The sequence below is a fragment of the Gopherus flavomarginatus genome, chromosome 7 (assembly GCF_025201925.1).
Source record: "Gopherus flavomarginatus isolate rGopFla2 chromosome 7, rGopFla2.mat.asm, whole genome shotgun sequence".
In the NCBI taxonomy this organism is placed as follows: Eukaryota; Metazoa; Chordata; order Testudines; family Testudinidae; genus Gopherus; species Gopherus flavomarginatus.
Window position 1 is genome coordinate 24,619,862 of NC_066623.1, and position 21,641 is coordinate 24,641,502.

At 38.9% G+C, this 21,641-nt stretch overlaps 1 protein-coding gene across 3 annotated transcripts in view; it reads left to right on the forward strand.

Annotated features, from left to right (window-relative positions):
• GABRA6 (gamma-aminobutyric acid type A receptor subunit alpha6) overlaps positions 1–18,225 on the forward strand; it is a 30,483-nt gene extending 12,258 nt beyond the window's left edge. Inside the window, exons 9-10 of one of the 3 annotated variants that reach the window (XM_050962732.1) lie at positions 11,348–11,617; positions 17,801–18,225. In XM_050962732.1, coding sequence (XP_050818689.1) covers positions 11,348–11,617; positions 17,801–17,851 — 321 coding nt within the window. In that variant the 3' untranslated portion in view covers positions 17,852–18,225. Of the gene's footprint in view, positions 1–11,347; positions 11,668–17,800 lie in introns of those variants that run through there. The other 2 variants (XM_050962734.1, XM_050962733.1) reach the window with 2 other exon arrangements.
• The last annotated feature ends 3,416 nt before the right edge of the window (positions 18,226–21,641 follow it).

Here is a 21,641-nt window from a genome sequence, read left to right on the forward strand (position 1 = left end):
CATATAAGGTACAGAACCACTGCCTTTCACAGAGGGACTCCTCTATCTTCAAGCTCTAGTGCAGATCACAGAGGAGTTTCAGCTTCCCCAAAACAGGGCCCATATTCAGACAGTTTAACTTCATACTGAGCAATTACAGCACGTGTCTTTTTGCAGTTTGCCCTCCTCTGCATAGTCTGCTGTGGGGTGACTCTGCAACAGATGCTACAAAGTAAAGGAAGTGAGAGCCCTGCTGCTGAGGACATTGCTCCACATAGCTGCTTTCCCAGTCATGCCAGGGCTTGAGTCTAAAAAGCCTGGCAGCTCCCACAGCCACTGAAGGGATTTACATATTCTCCATACCATTATAGCCCAATCTGAACACAGGCTAAAAGTCTGACCTTGAAGAAATCAATAAACAAAACAAAGAAGTTTGAAATTCGCACTCTGTAAAGTTTCCCTCTCAAGGGTTTAAACCACAAACAACTGTAGAAGTAAGTACAATCAATACTTCCCTCGTTTTTCACCATTTTAGCAATAAAAGCCAGCAAGTGAGTAGTAAAATATCTAAGAAACACAGTCTACAAATATTTTCCTTAACAGAGCTATTTACAAATAATACATGGCATCTAAAACTAGGAAAGAAGCAAAATCCAACCAAGCAAACAATATAAGCCCTATACAAAAGTCTCCAAATTTAAAAAGGTTACAGACAGCAGTGCATAGAACTTCTCCCCAAGCAGAACTTCAGAGTTGGTATCTTCAGAGAGTCAGCAATCACTGTTTATACCTGTGGAATATTGCTCCACTTCCACCCTGGTGGTTTGGCATAAGGATGTACCCATCTCCTCAGGAATAGGAAAGGGAAAAACCAAGGGAAATCACAAGAATCAAGAGTTCTTACGAATTAGAAGAAGATGTAGCAAGCAGTTGCAAAAGTGGCTTACTTAGGACTGCAACTGCTTGACTCTGTTAGATTTAAAGGGCTGACTCTCATAAAGGCATGCTGGGAAAAATTCTTGTAAAAAGGCAGCCCTGGTTCAAGGGGAGTTAATAGGAACTAGAATGTCATTAAGGAAGGTGTTCTGAGGAAAGGAGGGGTGACTGTGTTTTGTATACTACTGCTATATCACTCTCCTATTTGTCTTGTCTCTTTTTCTTTCTCTCTCTAGAACCCTGCCCCTTCTGTTTTGTATTCACTTCTTATGCTTTGGTTCCTTACTCCTTATCTGATTCTAAATCATGCCATTGCTTTCTTTTGCAGTTCCTTTTCTTTCTGATTTCTGCAAGGTCTAGTTCTTGTTCTAGATCGTTGTATAATATTGTTGCAGGACTTCCTGTCTTTTCTAAGATGTCCTCTGTGTGTCTTAATTTTTTTTAACCAGGCCCTGTGCTATTCACCCTCAACAATGTTTTAAATAGGATAAGTTTTCTCTACCCCTCCCCCCACCTGTCTAAGTAGCACCAAATTCTCTGCTTCACGTGATTAAAAGAAATCCCTTAATTAAAAATCTTCACATTCTCCTATGCCCTCAGATCTTCTTGTCTCCTTTTCTGTTCAGTTCTAATATTTCTCCAGCAGAGTTAAAAAAAAAACAACCTTTCTTCCACTATAATGGTGGGTTTTGTTTTGTTTTTTGGTGATTGCCAAGGGTTTAGGTTTATCAGTTGGGATTTTCAGGAGAAATGTAGTGAGCAGTGTCTGTGTCAGAAGGAAGACTGCTATTTTCCTTCTGTCTTTATATAACTTACTCCTTAGATAGTGAAAGCTGATGGAGAATGTTAAGGTTGAGCTAGTTACTGAAGAGTCCAGGAGGGCTGTGTTAGACTGGGAATCATTCAGTGCTACCAATACAATTTCATTAGTGGTATTAATGGGGTGAGTTACAGTGTAAATAAGATACCAGCATTTTTGCCATCATGTTCTCTAAGCCTGTCCCAACCAGTCTAAGTGATATGATGGTGTGTATGCCCCTGTTTACACAAACACTTCCACTGGTGGTGTAGTAACGATGAAATAGTTGCACCCAAACATTTCATTGTAGCAGACAAGACCAGAGAGGGAAGATCTAGTATTGATGAAAATTCAAAGAGTCATTTAAAAGCTTTAGTTGCTTGAATAGTTTTAAACCCATCAAGTTAAAGTGGATTCAGAATATGTTCAATTTTTTACAATTCCAAATCTAATTTTGTCTACTACAAAAATCATTCAAAATACAGTAGACATGTCCCTCTCACCCTTCGGGATAGTTAATTTTGTTCAAATGCCTCTTTTATTCAAAATCTCTTGCTAATATGTTGTTACATAATCCTCCACCAGACCTCTGTAATCTAAAAATAGAGACAGCACAAGGCCAAATTCTATTCTGTCATACTCAGTGGAGTTGCTACAAACTTCCATTAAGTCCTTGGACTCCGTTTCTTCAGTCAGATACAGTGGGCTGAATTCTGCTCTCAGTGAAGTGATACAAACCCAGAGTGACTTCACTTGTTGCCAGGGAGTCACTATGAATTTACCTCAGGTAGCTCAGAGCAGAATTTGGCTCATTGTATTTGTCAGCTGCAGGTGATCTCTGTGTGAAATACAAAACTATGGGCATTCCACTCCAAAATATGACAGCAACAAGCTGAGAATGCATCTGGACCCTGATGGAAGCCCATTTTTATTCTTACAGTAATTACGTTTGTTCCAGCATATCAAAAACAACTCAGAATCTATAGCATAGGAAAGCAGTACAGCTTTTAGATTTTATTCCATTTCAAATATGTGTTTTAAATATGAATCATATTGTTTCTTCCTCACAGCTCTCTTTATTCAGTAGGCCCAGATCCTGAAAGTGTTGCACGGGTCCCTAGGTGCCTCGAATCCCCTGGACTCTCACTGACTTCAGGAGGGAGCCAGAGTCCACCAGTACACTAGAGCACAAGGACCTAAGTCACTTAGTATGGATGCCTGTTGTACAGTATCCAAGAGCTTTTGCAGCATGACAGTCAAAGAGCTTAACAGGGATTATTTCCTATACAGCTGGTCAGAATTTTTGATGACATTTCGATAAACAAATGAAAAGTGAAAAAAAAATCAACAAATAAAAAACCCTTTCCAATTAAATATTTTTGTGAAAGCTTTTTGCTGTTTGTTTTTTTCAAGCAGCTCTTTTTCCTAAGCCAAAAAGGGATATGGCTCCGACAGCAGAGGATTCTTATTCTGTCTTTAAGCAACATTCCTCAAGTGTAGAGGAGCCTGATGTTTTTCCAGTATAAAGGATTTAGTTCCCTGCGATTACATCAATCAGAATATGTTGGACATGTTTAATGAGTATCCTGATGTGGCTGAAAGGAGAGGGCAAGTAACTGATGATCATTTGGGTCCACATGAGTTAAATGTTTTCTAGAGCTAGAGCTGAGTGATAGGGATGGGAGAGAGAAGAGAGAGTTGAAATCACACACAAATATATGTTATATGTCTTGTATTTCAAGATATGAGGGTTTTTCCCCACTAGCATTTAGACGTTTTTGCCCAGTATTGCAGTCTGATCTCAGTAATCACAGCAGCACATATTAAAATAGGACAAAACAAATGTGATTACAGAGTAAAAATGAAGGAATATCACTTCTTTATGCATAAAAGCTGCAAAGATTGCATAAAGTAAATGGAGAAACCGGCTTCTGCTCACAGTTCCACTTGGGCCACTCCAGAATAATTCCGTTTAAATTACTGGGTTGGCACCAGTGTATCTAAGAGCAAAACTTGGCTTCAAACATTTAACATAAATAACATAAAATAAATATATTTTGTCAGAGGCTCTGCAGTGTCAGTCTGCATTTTGATTTATCATATCATGGAACTGCACTGAGACAGCAAGATCATAAATCTTTAAAAGAGCTTTTTTTTTTTACCTGCTGAGATCATAGAATCATAGATTATTAGGATTGGAAGGGACCTCAAGAGATCATCTAGTCCACTCCCTGCTCAAAGCAGGACCAATCCTCAGATGGAGTTCTGTGTTTCTTCTGCAGATGTTAATAGCGTTAGTAACAGCTGTGGGCTCAGTTGCGCCAATTCCTTACCTGTTTTAAATGTTGGTGATGGAATCAACGGATGTCGGGAGCAATGTAGAACTTTGGAGAGAAGGTTACTAATCGAGGGCCAGACAGTGAACCTCTTATACTGACTGGTAAGCAATTACTCATAAGGTTGGTCTTGTTGACATTGGGACTACTCTTATGAGTAAGTACTCACCACTGTGAGTAAAGGCTCAGTAATCTGGCCCAATTTGGATGTAGATTTAATATTTTCAATGGTGTTTTGGTTTTAAATCTATATCTATGTCACTGGGATCTAAATGAGTGTTCTTAGAGTCCTTTTGCCATTAGGTCAACAAACAAAAATGAGAACAACAGCTCTATCAATTATTAATTATTGTTATTATCTAAGTTTTGTAGTGTCTAGGGTCCAGATCCTCAAAAGTAGTCAGGCACCTAACACCCATAATGGAAGTTAGGCCCTTGAATAATCTTTGAGGATTTATTAGTTAGTTATTTCATTTATATTGCGTAGCGCTGGTAGAAATGTCACATATTCATAGGTATATTAATAAGACGAAAGGGGGAAAAGCATAGGAGTTATGCTTTTTTCTTGTTTAATGCTTGTCCAGGCATATTTGAGCTTTGGCACTAATTTCATTCCAGTGTGATGACAGCAAAATTCTATATCCTTAGCGTAGTAAATTACAAAGGAAATAAGAAATATCACATTTTTCTATCTGAAAGTTTAGAGTTTATTGCCATTATTTTCTTCTGACTTCACTGTACTGACAGGAAAAGTACATAATCTTAAGTGAGCAAAGGAGACAGCAATAAGAACAGGTACAAATTGTTTTAAAGTTTGTTGGTATCTACACACATACATAAGATGCTCATGTTAGTGCTATGCTACAAGCTGCAGTGACAGCAAAATCACATATCCACAGTACGAAGGAAGGCAGATTTACAGATAATTTCAAAGTGATTTTTAATTAGAAATATGAAGAGAAAAATATACACACAAAATTAATAATACGCGCACAGCATCCCTATAAAAACAGAGAATGCTAGAATACAGAATTACATACACTCCAAAGTGATATTTGCTCTATCTTTTCTAACAGGCGGTAAGGGCCTGATGCTGCAATTTGCTGAGAGCCTCTTGAGTTGTGCCAAGAAAACCCTAGCAAAGTCAGTGAGAATGGAGGGTGATAAGTATCTGGATGGAATAGATTCCTAGCTGCTTTGTGGGCATCCAAAGGGCATCCAGATTAGTTTAGTTGTATGATCTTAGTTAGTCCTAGACAGCACCTTACTACTCTATGCAGTACAGCACCTCCTGTTTAATTTTGAGTGATTGTGCAAAGGTCCACATGCATGGGTCAGACTGCAGGCATGGAGCAATTTTGTTCATTGTGCTGCATCACAAATCTGCATTGTCAGCAAAGAGGCCACGTAAAGAAGCCAGTTTCTTTTGCAATTTATCAAATCAACTAACAGTGTTTGAGATTTTGTGTTAGGTGTGCTGGACAAGTTTGCTTTATTATATCCCATAAAAGCAGGGATTAACATAGCTTGCTAGTTGTAATAGTTCATATATTTTCTTTCTGTGTAGTGTTTTGGCAAATTTCGTCACTGTAATCTCAATGCTCTTTGTCAAAGAAAACACTCAAAAAGGAAAATCCAAGTAGAGAAAAGTAATGACTACAGCAACTATTCAGAGCTCAGCTGCCACAGAACCTGCAGGCTCCCATCCTCACGCATAAACTTTATCAATTTAATTTGAATGAAAGCCACAGGTTGTTGCATCCTCTTGCTGCTGTTCCTTTGGCCAGAGTGTCTGGGTGAGTCTTCATTGGTAGCTGAGAAAAAGTTGTATTATAAATTGGAGAATAATTTACAATGATAGTGTTGGTAAAGACAATCCATTGCAACACAAAAGACCAAGTCCTAGGCTTCCATCTGCCCCTTTTGCATTGCTTAAGTAGCAAACAGGGATCTTTAAATTGGTTTAAGCAGCTATTTGAGGTTTCCCCTCCAGAGAGTTTTACCAGCTCTACCTGATGTTCCTCAGTGTATGGGGCATGCCCAAGGAACTGGCCATTAATGGCTGGAGCAATAATGTGTCCTGGCTGCTGGAACAGGCCATTGAGGTGTAACTTAAAGCAATTTGATGCTCCTTTTAATTGCTCCAGTTGCCATCCAGCCACTGGCTAGGTCCAGGGTTGGGAGTATAAAACTATCTTGTCTCGTTCAATGGGACCCAAGAATTGGGACTAATTAATATATTTCACCTTGAATCTGTGATCAAGGATTCTGTGACTGCAATGCTAAATGAAGATATACAAGTGGGCCCTTGAAAGTAAGGGAGAAGTTAAAATAAAAGGAATCTCCTGTATCTTGTGGTGGCAAAACCTCCCCAAATTTATCATCATCTGATGTGAAGAGAATGTTCCTTCATAGCATGGTAGGGACAGGGGTGCTGGAACAATTCATATATTGGGGGTCCTGAGAGCCATTGAATCAAACTATAAACCCTGTATATGATGAAAACCACTTCAAGCCAGAGGGATGTGGCAGCATCCCTGCCCCCCCACTCTCCCAGTTCCAGCATCTATGGGTAGAGATATTTATTTCTTAAAATTTGTGCTATACTAAATAAAGAACTGCCCACACCATGCTCTGGGAATACTTCACTCTTAAAAATACGTCCCCCAATAAACAACCTGCAGCAAGTCCCTGCAGATAACCCACCCTTGCAGCAACATAAATATAACAAAAAGATTTAATAAACCCACTGACAAAATCACCACCTCAGCTCCCCTCAACCAACTCCCTATACAAAAGGATTTGCTATCTTTGCATTAACAGTAGAACAATAGAAAGAATGTTAATGTACCTTCTGCCAAAGCATCATCAGCAACATGTGGGCCTATTTTTCTTTTCACTGTGGATGTCTATACAGCCTGGGGGAGAGAGCTTCCACAGCCCTGGTTGACAGACTTGGGCTAGCAGGGCTTGGCTAGTGCTCTAGAAACAGTGTTTTGAAGTTGCAGCTTGGGCTGGAACTTGGGCTCTGAAGCCTAGGAATGGGGATGGACTTCAGAGCCCAAGCTCCTGCCTGAGCAGCATCAAAGCAGCACCTACACAATTATTTTAGAACACTAGTGTGAGCCCCACTAGCCTATGTCTGTCTATTTGGGCTGTGTAGATATACCCATTTCGACCAGCTATACACCATGGTACCTCCTCGACTTCAGTGTACTGAATCCTGATTTACACCAGTGTAATTCAAGGCAGAATTTGTCCTGATTTATATATGTCAGAATGCTGTTTATTGACAAGTGATAGGATGAAATAATAAACACTTTTTTAAAAAAAAATTCTGCTCATTTTCCTCCACTGTGGAGAGACCAAGCCCTCTTGTACAAAAGCTAAAGACAAACCACATTGCATGTCTAGCAACATTCCAGTTTCGAAAGCAGGGCACAGAAGCAGAATGGGATAGTGACTCTGAGCGGAAGTAATGGCTCAGGCTCAAACAACCAGTCTGTTTAGAGAGAAGGATTATTATGATTAGTGCCAGTGCACATGGGTAACCCTCTTTCTGTTTCTGTGACACATCTGTGGATGATTCCCCCTTCAAACCTGTCTGCTGCTTGCAGTGTAACTGGAAAATACAAAAATCAAACATCTGTGTTCCAGATAGACATAGCCTCACAGTATGTATGCCACTTATAATCCATCTGCAAAACATGTTTCTCTTCAGTTACTTGACATAGTGTGGGCAGGGGCTTGGGATTCAGGAAAGAAACGTGTGCGGGGAGGGGTAGAAACAGTGAGAGAAAGAAAAAGCATTATCTGTTGTGCAAATAGAAGCTTATTTTTCTCCATTGCCTTCTGTTTATGTTTTCTTAGACCAAATTCTGCAAGTGGATACACATATACAACTTCCATCAATTTCAATGGGAAATCAGCATGTGCATCCATGAGCAGAATCTGGCCTCTTGTGAGAAGTGTGTGGTTCTCTTTCATACTCTAGCAGTGATACTGAATACTAAGAAGATAATTCTTTTACATTCCTTTTGTTCACCAAACATAAGACATATTGTCAATACCAGGTTATCTGTCTATCCGTAAGTGCATGATATTAACTATAGATTATCATAGAATAGAATAACTGTTTCAACACTGTGATGTTGAACTCTATATGATTTTATAAAAATATGCTCATGTAACTGGAATATGCTTCATGCAAAAGGTCTCTTGTAAGGTATCATTACAAAGCTTACAATCTACTGAGTGTGATCATCCTATTTGTATAAATGTACCACTCTTGTATCTGAATATAGTATATGAACTATAGCTGAGGGCCTATTGTAATTATGCAAAGTGGGGACCATTAATGGTGGTTTGGAGTCTTGATGACTCCCATTAACCAGGACTCCCATTAACTGACTGCAGATGGCTCTGTTTTACCTGTAAGTCTTCCTGTATAGGTGTGTGCTGGCAAGTGGGTAATGAAGTCTTACAGTGACATGTGATCATGTCATCTGAACTGGAATCCATCTTTAACCTAGTGCTCTTCCATTGAGAAGGGTGTGGGGGGACCCAGAGGGACAAAGGATTGCTGCCTTATGCAAAAGATATATAAATGGGTGGAACAGAACAAAGAGACGGAAGCCATCATGAGGAATCCCCTAGCTACCACCTGAGCTGGAACAAGGGCTGTACCAGGGCAAAGGATTGTGCCCAGATTAGGAAGGCATCCAGTTTGTGAAACAGATTTATTGAAACATCTCTCAGGGTGAGATTTTATCTGTATTCAGTTTGATTAGACATAGACTTGCGTGTTTTATTTTATTTTACTTGGCAATTCACTTTGTTCTCTCTGTTACTACTTAAAACCACATAAATCCTACTTTCTGTATTTAATAAAATCACTTTTTACTTATTAATTAACCCAGAGTATGCATTAATACTCGGGGGGGTGGCAAATGGCTGTGTTTATTTCTATCAGTGTTATAGAGGGCAAACAATTTAGGAGTTTACCCTGTATAAGCATTATATAGGGTAAAATGAATTTATTTAGGTTTTGGACCCCATTGGGAGTTTGGCATCTGAGTGTTAAAGGCAAGAACACTTCTGTTAGCTGCTTTCAGGTAAGGCTGCAACTTTGGGACAAGTAATTCAGACCCTGGGTCTGTGTTGGAGCAGACAGGTGTTTCTGGCTCAGCAAGTCAAGGTGCTGGGGTCCCAAGCTGGCAGGGGCAGAAGTAGTCTTGGCACATCAGTTGGCAGTTCCCAAGGGGGTTTCTGTGATCCAACCTGTCACAAACACATGTTCATCTCTTTAAATGCTTAAGGTCCAATCCTGCAGCTTCTGCATTGAAATGAAATCTGATGCATGGAGCAGCTGAAGAATCAAGCCATAAAACTTTTACAATAAGACACTGGGATGTTCTTAAAGAAATGACTGTCATAAAAATCAATGTCCAAATAATGAATTTTGCACAGTTTTGTAACCAAAACTAGATATCCAACAGCATTTTACCGTGCTATACAATTCAAATACAAAAACATAGAAATGGCCATATTGGGTCAGACAATGGTCCATATAGCCCAGTATCTTGATTTCTGACTGTGGCTGGTGCCATATAATTCAGAGGGAATGAACAGAACAGGGAAATGTTGTCCAGTCCCAGTTTCTGGCAGTTAGAAGACACTCAGATTATGGGGTTGTGTCCCTGACCATCTTGGCTAATAGCCATTGATGGATTTATCCTCCATAAACTTATCTAATTCATTTTTTAACCCAGTTATACTTTTGGCCTGCATAACATCCCCTGCCAAAGCTGACTGTCCGTTGATTGTGCATTGTCTGAAGAAGTAATATGACAATTCTATTTTACAATACAAGCATTCTTGTTAATCTAATGGCATTTAAATTGCCGAAGACTTCAGTCATCAGTTTCAGTCATTCTGTTTCTGCAGAGGATGACTGAAAAAGCTCTTTAGGTTTTTCACTAATTCACATCCACAGAGATTATACCCAATTTAAGTGCCAACATTTTTATCCATTACCCTGAAACATAGGTTCTTGGGACACCTTCCTTCCTCAGATTCTGTAAGCTTCAAGCCTAGCTATGATGATAGTAGACAGAACTGAGCAGAATCAGTGAATCCACTGGATTGTTAACTCTTTGGGGTAAGGGCTGTCATTTGTTCTGTGTTTCTACAGCAACCAGCACAATAGGATTCTGGTCTATGACTGAGGCTCTCACATGCTACGGTAATATAAACAATAAATAACAGTCTCAATGGTAGAAAAACTTCAGTGGCAGGAATCGAGAAAGAATTAAGATAGAACTGAGCATAGATACCTCAGGTTAAGGAGCCCCAGGAGAGTTCATCCATGCTTAATAAGCACAGTCAACCTGTTTTCAGTCTTTCTGAATCAAGCAGGATAGGAAAACATTTGACAATGAACTGGGCATTCTCTGGATACTTTATAGGGAAGGCAAACACCTAATGCATCAATGGGTCTGGCTGAATTTTATGGATTTCACAGCATGGTTGGGTTCTGTGAGGGGTAGTTTGGCAAGGGGAACAATGGAGGAACAGATGTTGATGTCAGTGATCAGTGATGGTCAGTGCTATTCTGCAAAGCATGAGAAACAGCAGGGTTTCATTTTTATTAAACACAGATTATGCTATAAAAAAGTGGCAGAAAAATCCTAGTTAGAGAAAATGTCTGTCCTCAGCTATCTGTATGCAACATCTGTTGGAGCCAATGGGATTTGTGTGCACATATCTGAGAGTAGAATTTGGCCCTATAAGTTGAGGCACTGACGTAGAAGAGAAGTACGGGATTTATGTCTACTTCATCTCTTTTCTTCTGTGTTCTCTCATTTGTCTTTTCTCTCCGGTTCCTCTTCTGATCTATTGTCTTTCCCTCCCTCACCCAGCCCACATATATAATAATGGTAAACAACATTATACATAGAACACTTTTTCTTCGATCATCTTATATCAAAGCTCTGAGACAAATATTGCCTCAGATATCTGCATGTATCTTTCATGTCGTGAGAGTGATGCACATATATACACCTGAGGACTGACTCTGGCCATTAGCATGTCTATGTGTATTAGTTTTGTGTCTGCTTTAAACTGTACAACGAGGAATATAAAAACAACAAAAAAAACAACAAAAAACCACAACAACAATGCTCAGAAAACCAAGCAGAAAGGCAGAAGGAAGCCTAATTTCAGTATGTTGAAAGAAACTGCAAACATGTGTCTCAAATCTGACAGCTGAGAATCTGGTAATGTTTTCTCCCTACAGCATTCTGATTCCAACTGTAACCTAAAGAAGCGAATGAACTCCACAACCTCTCAGACAGACCAGTCCCCTGAAGCCAGCATAATGTCCAATAGTGCATCTCAAGGTCAACCAACATCTATTCCCCTGCCAGCCCCACCACTGCCACCACCACCACCAGCAATCGGAGGCACTAGTAAAATAGACCAGTATTCCCGGATCCTCTTTCCAGTGGCATTTGCAGGATTCAACCTGGTATATTGGGTTGTTTACCTTTCAAAAGACACTATGGAAGTGAGTACTAGTGTTTAATTGTGTTCAACTGTTACAGAATGAAATTATGCTTTAGGGGCCAGCATTTTTTTTTTTAAATCAGCCTTGGAACTTCAGTTACTCAGTTCTTTGCAGCATGGACATTTGTAATAATATACATTAGCAGCCAGTGAGAAAGGAGTATTGAAGACAAGGAAGTAATACTATTCATAGGGGAGAAATTAAATTTCTTTCTACATACTTTGAGCAGGTTGGGGGCAGTTGTCTAAGACTGTATATATGACAGTATTCCTAGCAAATTTTATTTCTTTCATCGCTTAATCTTGTTAGGTGTGACAAGGAATGGTATAGTATTTGTTGAAGAAGTGAAATGAAGGAGCTAAGAACCCAAATATCTTCTATGATTGCCTTAAAATGATGAGTTTATTTTGCATTGTCTCTTAAAAGAAAGAAAAAATTAAGATGCATTCTAAACATTAAACAGTAGGAAAAAATTGGCTGCACTTGCATTGTACATTCTCTAAATACTGCTCCATCATATCTATCTATCTATCAAACCCTGGTGCATCTTTTTACCTCAATAAAGTTTGAATACACACATGCATATACCCCATCCCCCTCTGCATAACTTTGTTTAAAAGATTTAGTTTTACTTGCATTAAGCAGCAAAATGTCCTGTCCTTAGTATTCCCAGACTTATTCCTAGGTGTTGTGGAAAAGATGCATATGATGCAAATTGAATGCTCCTGGGTTAATCTGTCAATGATTAGCTTACCGTTTTCAGGCAGTCATTAAAACCCTAAATCTTTCTTCTAATAGCTTAAATTCTCCTTTGAACTTATTCTCTTTCACCTAAATACAGCTGATGGGACAAAAGAATGATGCAACCCATGAGGTGTTTACTTTGTTACCATGTTGTCTTTGAACCACCTAATACATTGCAATGGATTTTATGAATATACTTTGCTTTGTGTGTGAGAGTTACAGAAAGAATGGCCACATTTGAACAATACTGAATACTCAACAGAGAGTGAAAACGTATATATTTCTCTCTCTCTCACACACACACACGCAACCAGTCAGAAATATTCAGGTTCCCCTAAAACAAATATATACAATACATAATTATTACATGAACTGTAGTGTAAGAGTTTGAGGGGCAGATACTCAGCTATTGTAAACTGTTGTAAACTCCACTGACTTTATTGGAGCTGTTCTGATTTGTATCAAATGAGGATCTTGCTCTGAAATTCTAAATTGAGGATGGAAAATGAAAGACTATTGTTGTTTTCCCACAGTTGCTATGAAAAATTTAAGTTGAACCAAGTATATTACCATAAATATTAACCCTACACATTTTAAAGGCTTTTCGGATAGTGCTGACTGCAATCATTTTTCATGTTTCACTTTTAAATGCTCCCAAAAGACACACACAACTGAGAAATTATTTTCAGGACTAGCCTTATAATATGGCAGAAATCCTAAAGCAGAACTACAGAACTCGGTCAGTGTTTCTATTTTTCAGACACTTCTCCATAAATTACATTTTGCTTTTTGTTTACTCATTTGTGAAGAATGATGGCTTTGATATTCATTGTTAGAATTATAATCTATTATACTATCTCACTAACTTTTCATTATTGCCTGAAATGCCTACAGTCATTTTGCTATATAAATCTTTTCTATTCAAGGCATAATTCTGCAAAGCTTGGGCCATGTAAACAGGCCAATTCAACTCAATTGCAGGATTAGGCCCAAAGTTACTAAACAGGGATATGCTACTGAAATAAATTGTTTTAGCAAATTGAATCCTGCCACAATATCTTTGATCATCATTAATATTTTTCATACTCTGACTACATTGGATCAGTGTATAACTTGTATAAGAAGTCAATGGAGATTAGTCAATAAACATGCATCTACTTTACGGAAGTGGCTCATTCGGCTCATCCATAGAGCCTTACATTTCCAAAAAAAGTAGCAACCTATGCACATTTTTATATAACAATCCAGTTTTATTAGATTTTTTAAAAATAATTTATTACGTCTTTTAAAAAAATAAATACATTAATATTATCCAAATATCCATTACATGTGCTAACACTATGGTGCATTCTGTATAGTAATATTATCAGGGACTAGTGTCCCCAATCATGAATGTGCTGAAGTGCTTTGCAGAACTGGGGTGAATAGTTCTACTAATCATAGAGCAAAGTTACACACGTGCTTAAATGCTTTGCAGGATTAGGGCCTACAAGAGGTCTGGATCCTTATAATATGGACCATATAAAGGTATAGTTTTAATTATTTATCACTTGGGCTTCCGAAATGAATAACAGCTTGCATGTGTGTCTGCATTTTTTTAAAATAAATCCACTTTGTACAGTCAGATCTCAGAATCTAAGCAAGGGTAATCTGGATTGGGAGACCTTTAAGGAAATCATACATACTGTTGCAATAAGTGGTGTTGGTGTTTCTGAAGGTGGTCCTTTTATCCCTTTAGTCTGTATTCAATCAAGATTTCTCCAGTATGTTTTATGGTGGACTGTGGGGCTAGAACTACTGGGTCAGATCCTCAGCTGATTTAAACTGGACGTAGCTCCTCTGAGCAAGGTCAACGGAATGATGCCACTTTGTACTAGCTGAGAAACTGACCAACCATTTTTTAGATGAGACATAACAATGAGCTCTGGATCATTTGTAATAAAGATCCATGGCACTTTTTGTAAGAGCAGGTGTGTTAACACAGGCGTCTTGGTTGTTTTCCAATTCAGAACATTATATAGTCTGCCCAAATTCTTCTTTTTATTTCAGTAGCTATAGTATTCTTCCTTACCTCGTGATCTGGAGTCAGACCTTCATCTGGAGTGAATCTGCATAGTTTCACTGAAGTCAATGGAGCCATGCTGATTTACACCAGCTGAAGATCTGTCCCTTAGACTTTTGGGAAGTATTGCTGTGCGCTATCATATAGTTACTGCTTATTGCCCAAATCAAAAGTGGCTGCATTTTAGGGGTGAATGAACTGATCCCTGTATAGTTTGCATGGTGTGTCAGTTAATACAATTTGTAAAGCACTTCATAAGGAGGTGCAGTGCTTTATAAATGTTAAATCATTATCATTAAATGATTTTCTTATTAGAGAACTGTACAATTCTGGAAAACACAATTAAAAGGAAAACATAAAAATATTAGATACACAGATGCAATAATTAGATTTTTGTGTATTGAAAGAAGTGTCTTGCCATGTTTACTTATTCTCAGTGTTGTTTCTATATGCAGAACAATAGAAAATGCCACAAGGGAAAATATACTAACAAAATGACCAAGGGAAAAATGTTGCCCTAATGTATATATAAATCCCATCAATATCAACAAGCTAAAAATGGAGTACTTATGCCCATTGGTCACAGGTATACCACAGGCTAAATTTATGGGCCCTTTGTACCAATCCCTCTGTGCAAGGCAGCAATTAACCCAGTGAATCCAAGCATTGGAGGATGTCTCCTAGAGGGAGGAATCCACTGATGGCAGAGTGCTGACACAGCAGGTCCTATGTCATACTGTCCTCCCAAAATCTGGATTATGGTGCGTGGCCGGGAAAGTTGGTGCACTGGATCCAGCTGAACTCTGGGTTCTTGAACAGACCCTGGCAGCCTTCCAGGCTGGTTTGTTTTATGCAGTTGATACTTCATGACATCAGGAGTGGGGGTTGCATAAATGGTGTAATGTCAGATCCTATCCCCCGCGCTGGTCCTGTGCCAAGTACAACTCAGCTGGATCAGAGAATCTCACATATAACTTTATCAAATTTTTTGTAAAATTGCTGGTTTGATCTTTGTTGGGGGTCCCCTGAGACCTCTACCACTCAGTTACCAAAGAACTCATTTTGACTCCAGTCTCGTCACTCAGGCTCCTTTATTTGCATACATCAAAGCTATGCTGAGTTCATCAGATTCAAGTATAGGGGGTGGGTATAGGCAAAAGTTTTCCTTATATACATCTTTACCAACACTAATAACACTTGCATTCTTAACTATACATTGCATCACACGCTTCCGGATTGGTTTGGCTATTCTGCAAGAATCAATCCCTGTACAGCATGCTCTGTTCACATATTGTGCACGCACGACTTACTTTTTACCTCATCTTACGTTCCAGGCTTATTTTGTCCATTGTAAACAGTATCCTGATATTCCCTCTTATCTCAGCTAATGCAGACATCCTGTCTCTAGCCGACTGATCAATTTACCTTGCCTGTCATACCCACTAAGAAATGAGGCAAGTAAGTTACTTATGCCCAGGCCTACATTACGTTTAAGTAATATGACAAAACCCTCTAAAATGAAAGAAAAGCAAATGCAAGTTAAAACAAGAGGATTATGGGAATTTTCTGTTCATGAAGAAAATAGGGTAAAGAGAAATGAGTCAAATCTTAGCTAGAGCATGGGTGGAAATGACTTTTCTTTGTCCATAAACAGCAATTCTCCATATCATAAAACCACCACACGGTTTGGTATTTTTGACACACTTGGCCATTATTGCTCAACACCTGTTCAGGGCTGGAGTAGCAGTGGTGTTGCAGGGCCACAGTTGTATCAGCAGAGTTGTGAAATGAAGCTAACACAATGTTCTGCCTGCAGTTTGCTTGGCTTTATAATTAGAGTCCCACTGATTTTTTCCTCCCGTGCAGTTCGTAACAGGAAAATTGAAGTGTTTGTAATGTTTTATATAAAAATGTCCTGAAACCACAGATGTCAGTTTCTAGACCACAATGAATTTTGGTAGCCATGTTATAAGCCTCTGCAAAGATAGATTTATAACTGAAATGCTGACAGATGTTTAACTGCAGCAGCATGGATGTACCATTTATAATATAAAAAATCAAAGCATTAAAACCACTACTCTAAGAGGACTTATTCTCTTTCTATGTAAGGTCAATTTGTAATTAATTTAGCTGCAAAGTATCAGAATGTGACTTCCTCATCACACCTACATGACACTGGAATACTGCCAACTGTATTTGCATGCATACACTCATCTGCTGAGCACAGTGGGAGGCACCATTCCAAAACCACCAGGACAGACAAGCCAGATACAGGGATTTATGAGTGGAGAATCTAACTAATTTGAAAAAAAATATAGGTTGCTTCAGTGAAAGTTGCCCTAGACCTGAAATAGCCCTAACTGTGGAAATAATATACGAGGGATAATAAATTCCCCCCAGATAAACTTTGTTCACACAGTTCTACATGAGCATACTGTCCGAAACCAAAGTGCAAAGAATAACGTATTAGGAAGATAGCAATTGCCATTAAAAATTTGACTAGCGGTCCATCAACTCCAGTGTCCAGTCTCTGACATTGGCTAGCTGCTTCACTGGAAGGCCCAAGAAGCCCTGCAGTGGGCAGTTATGGGAACATCTGCCCCGAGGGAATCTTTCTCCATCTTTCACAATCAGTAAGAGTTTGGTTTATGACCTGAAGAATGAAGATTTATATCACTTCCCAAATTGTAGGTTTTCTTGGAACCTCCATATTGTAACTCTCGCTGTTCCTGTTATGCACATACCTGGAGATGAGCATGGTGGGATAGAGGAAGGAAGCTTTGCAGGGGCTTAAACGAGAAGATGTAGAGTTTGAATGTGATGCAGAAACCGCACAGAGATTTGAGTGAGGAATTGATTTTAGCAGCAGCAGAGTGGATAGACCAGGAGAAAGAAGTGTGAGAACTGGAAAGGCATTTAACATAAGAATGGCCATACTGGATAAGACCAATGGTCCATCTAGCCCAGTATTCTGTCTTCTGACAGTGGCAAATGTCAGGTGCTCCAGAGGGAATGAACAGAATAGGTAATCACCAAGTGATCCATCCCCTGTCGCCCAGTCCCATATACAATAATATGCTAACATTCAGAAGACTTCGCTGACCCTTGCAATGTATATAACATCATGCTTCATTTTAACCACTGGAAAATAAAATGAACTGCAAAAGAACTAGCCAGAGTCATTATCATACATAGAATTGAGCTTTGCTGATCCCAGTAGCAAATGTTGCTTCTAATCCTGAGAAGATTCTCCCTTACAATAAGTTGCTGGTTTAAGCCTGCTGAGGCAGCTGGGAATCAATAGCTGAGTTGCGTTATTGATTGACTGCATTGTTAGCAGCACATGACTAAAATTTCCCTTGTACCTTTTCTTCTAGTTTTTTGAACCCACTGCAATGCATCTTCGGAATGACTATCAGCCCAATTGATGTATGCAACACAGGTTTGACAAATCACTGACCATCTTGTGGAGCTCAGTGACTTCAAAGGATGAATGTCTATCTCTGCCTGCCCCAAATGTAAAATATAGTGTATTTATGTGGGATACCATCTGGAAATTTAGACTCTTGGCTGCTTGAAGTCTCTGTGCAAAGTTCTAAGGTGTTGATTCAGAGTGCAAGCTCGAGTTCTTATTTTGTTAAATGGTTTAGGACCGAGAATTATACTTGTTCTAATTCTATTATGAATGTTTGAAGGTAAATCTTGAATCAAAATTGAGAGTCCTTGTAACATCTCCCTTAAGTACTTTTAAAGGTACTAATGAAAACCTGATTCTGAGCTAGCGTGAGTAGGCTCAGCTCCATTGCAGTCAACAGGGCTGTTGTCAATTTACGCCTAATATCTGTTGAGATGTCCTGTCAAAGAGGGTCGAACCCTATCAATTTTTCATGATGAATGCTGTACATTTGTTTGTATTCTTGTTTTTATCATCTTGTTTAAATGTAAAATTTAAATGAAGATTCACCCACTGTTATAAAAAAAATCCAAAAAATATATGCCAAAGGGAATGGAACAGGACATGTAAATCACTGCTTATTAATCTGAGCAGGTAAATTAAGATATTGCACTTTATCTTGCCTATACTCAGATAAAGCACTACCAGCAAGTTTGGTGTCACTTTCACCACCATTAGATTTGAAGGTATTTACAATTTGATTCACAGTCTTGTAACAAAGAAAGGTCCAGTCCTTGTTGTAGTATTTATGTTACATATTTCTTTGTTTTCTGACATTTTATATTTTCTGACATATACCCACCCTTTGTCTCCATTATCCTCGTTTAAGAATGTAATTAGAGAGAACTTACTCAATGAAATAAAACCTGAGCCTTCTTTCTAGCAAGCCCAGTGGATATTGGATGGCATTGAGAATAACATGCAGTAGAAATAAACTAAGAACTCCTACATTTATATTAAATTGTTGTTAAGCTAAATGGAATTAAAAATTAGTGGGATGATTAGGTGCTGCAATGGTTCATTGAGGGGGAGGGATAGCTCAGTGGTTTGAGCATTGGCCTGCTAAACCCAGGGTTTTGAGTTCTGTCCTTGAGGGGGCCATTTAGGGAACTGGGGTAAAAATATGTCTGAGGATTGGTCCTGCTTTGAGCAGAGGGTTGGACTACATGACCTTCTGAGGTCCCTTCCAACTCTAATCTTCTATGATAGATCTAAGTATTGCAAAGGATTTCTTGTTTCATCTAAACTAAACCTCTTTATCACTCTGAGTTAATATTCAGGGACTAGATTCTCCGCTCTTGTAAGTTCTCAGTGCTTCACTTGAGCTATGCCAATTTATGCCATCTTAAGATCTGGCTTTAGTTGCCTACTTTCCCCCTATTTTAATATGTATGTAGCTTCTCCTGGTCTGGCAACCAGACACAACACACTAGGTCAGATCCTCAGTTCAATTTCAGCCTCCCTGCTCTCCACCTGTGTGTACTTTATGTGGGTAGAGTAAGTTTCATGCTCAGTACACTTGGGCTAATATAGTAATTGCAGCCTACACACCGAGATGTCATTATATGCAGTTAATTTTATTCCAGAGGTAACAGACTGGCATGTTTGAAGGCACTTATAAGTGTACTGAATTATTTCCCATTTGCTCTGAAACCAGAATTGTGAAAGCTTTCCCCATTTTTAGTTTCCGTACAATATCTTTATTAAACACAGGACCTCCCCTACAACTTTGTATTTTAGAATTTGTAAATATATTTTACTTGACAAAGAACAAACTAAACTCAAAGGCCCAAAGATTATTTGGATTTTAAAATGGATATTTGGCTTGTGTAAATATATTCATTTTTGCTTTACAAACACATTTTATATTAATACACACACAGACACAGACACAGACACAGACACACACACACACACACACACACACACACACACACACAGAGTGAATAATCTACCACAGTTTTCAAAATAATTTTGGACAGCCTTGTTTATAAAATATAAATGTATAAAGGTGAAGGGAAGGCTAAACTGGAACTGAAAAAAAGCTTAATTTTGTATTTAACTCTGTTTTAGTTAAAACAACTCAGTCTAAATATAAGCGTTTGAAACAAATCCTTTCAAATGCCTTGAAAAAAATTGCTTGACACCTACAGCTGATTACAGTGTTTTAAGCTATAGGTTGGTTCAATGAAACTTATCTAAACTTGGAAATAATGTATTAGCACCTTCAAAACTGATATTGAACTCTCAGGTTTTGATCCAAATATATACCGTATAGTATGGGCCCAAATTCTGTTCATCTAACTTCAGTGGGATTTCTTTCTTACATGGGCAAGGTGAACAGCAGTTGCCCCTGTGTATCTGCTTGGACACTTGAGCATATGTAGCTCAAATTAAAAGAAATTAAGGGAAGTATTTAATTTTTCCTTGCATTTTCTAAATGAGGAACAATCCTGCTCATAATTACTACTACATGTACACTGCTTTTATAAGGCATGAACCATTTTAATAGGAACAGTAGAAACTAGGCAGTGGTGCTGTAAGTAGTTCCACTCACCACTATTACACCCCCTTGCACTGGGGTGTGGCATGGCAGGTGCTGCCTGCCTTAGTTTACAAGGAGTAGCAACTGATCCAGATGAGGGTGGTCTGTACGGTAAGATCAGCATACAATCTTTGAATGGTTAAATAATAACCACCTTAGAATCTGGCTATCCGTTCTTTTAAACGGGCAAACAAATATAACAGAGACACATGTGGCTGCAGTGCTATAAGCCAAGGATCAGATCGGACTGGACCTGGCCTGGCTCTCGGCTTCTGACTTAGCACTGAGGAGCTTCCCCTTCATCCCAGTATCCCCCAGGACTACCCTCAAAGGAAGCAAGTAAACCTTCTTAATTGGCCTGTTGGCTCCCTAATCATCCGCATCACCTCCTGGCCCTTCTAGGCCTCTGGAGGACTAAATCTCACAGGTAGCACTGCTGAGGTGAGTTTTTCTGAACCAGGGGTAGTCAGGACACAGATGCCTCCAGCAGGGAGGCCAAGGTGGCCTGAGTCACCCTCGCATAGGCACTTTGAAAAGCTAGAGATGGGAACATGTATATGCCCAACAGGATGCTCGGACCAGAAGACCTAAGAATCTTCATGAATAATAAAGAAAGATCCTGGATTTTCATGCTCTGGAGACAAGTTCTATGAATACTGACCTGAGATTTCCTTAAATCCTAATAAAAAGTGAGCTCTGATTTTGTACCACTGACTATTCAAGATGTGGATTTGAATTAATGAATGGGAAGCATGTAACCATGGTAAGTGGGGAGAAAAAGATGACTAAGAACAGAGAATGGGGCAGAATTATATTGTAGATATAATGGAAAGCCCCTTACAATAGAGAAGTTACCTGTACCGTTATAGGTTTTTTGTGTTTTTCATGGTTTCTAAACTGAATAAAATTCCAGCCAGGGTTTTAAAATATGGAACCTAGGGATTGCCATAGTAGATCAGCACACCTAGTCCAGTATCATATCTCCAGCAGTGGTCAGTACCAGAAACTTCAGAGGAAGATGTGAGAACCCGACAGGAGGCAGATATGGAATAATGTACCCCCAGACTAGGTATCATCCTAATCTCTAATAGTTATAGATTGGTTTAAACCCCGAAGTACAAGATTTAATGTCTCTTCCAAAGTTTGTGTTATCATTTATTATAACGGCATATTCAGAGTTATCTAAAATCTTTTTGAATATTGCTAAACTCCTGGCCAC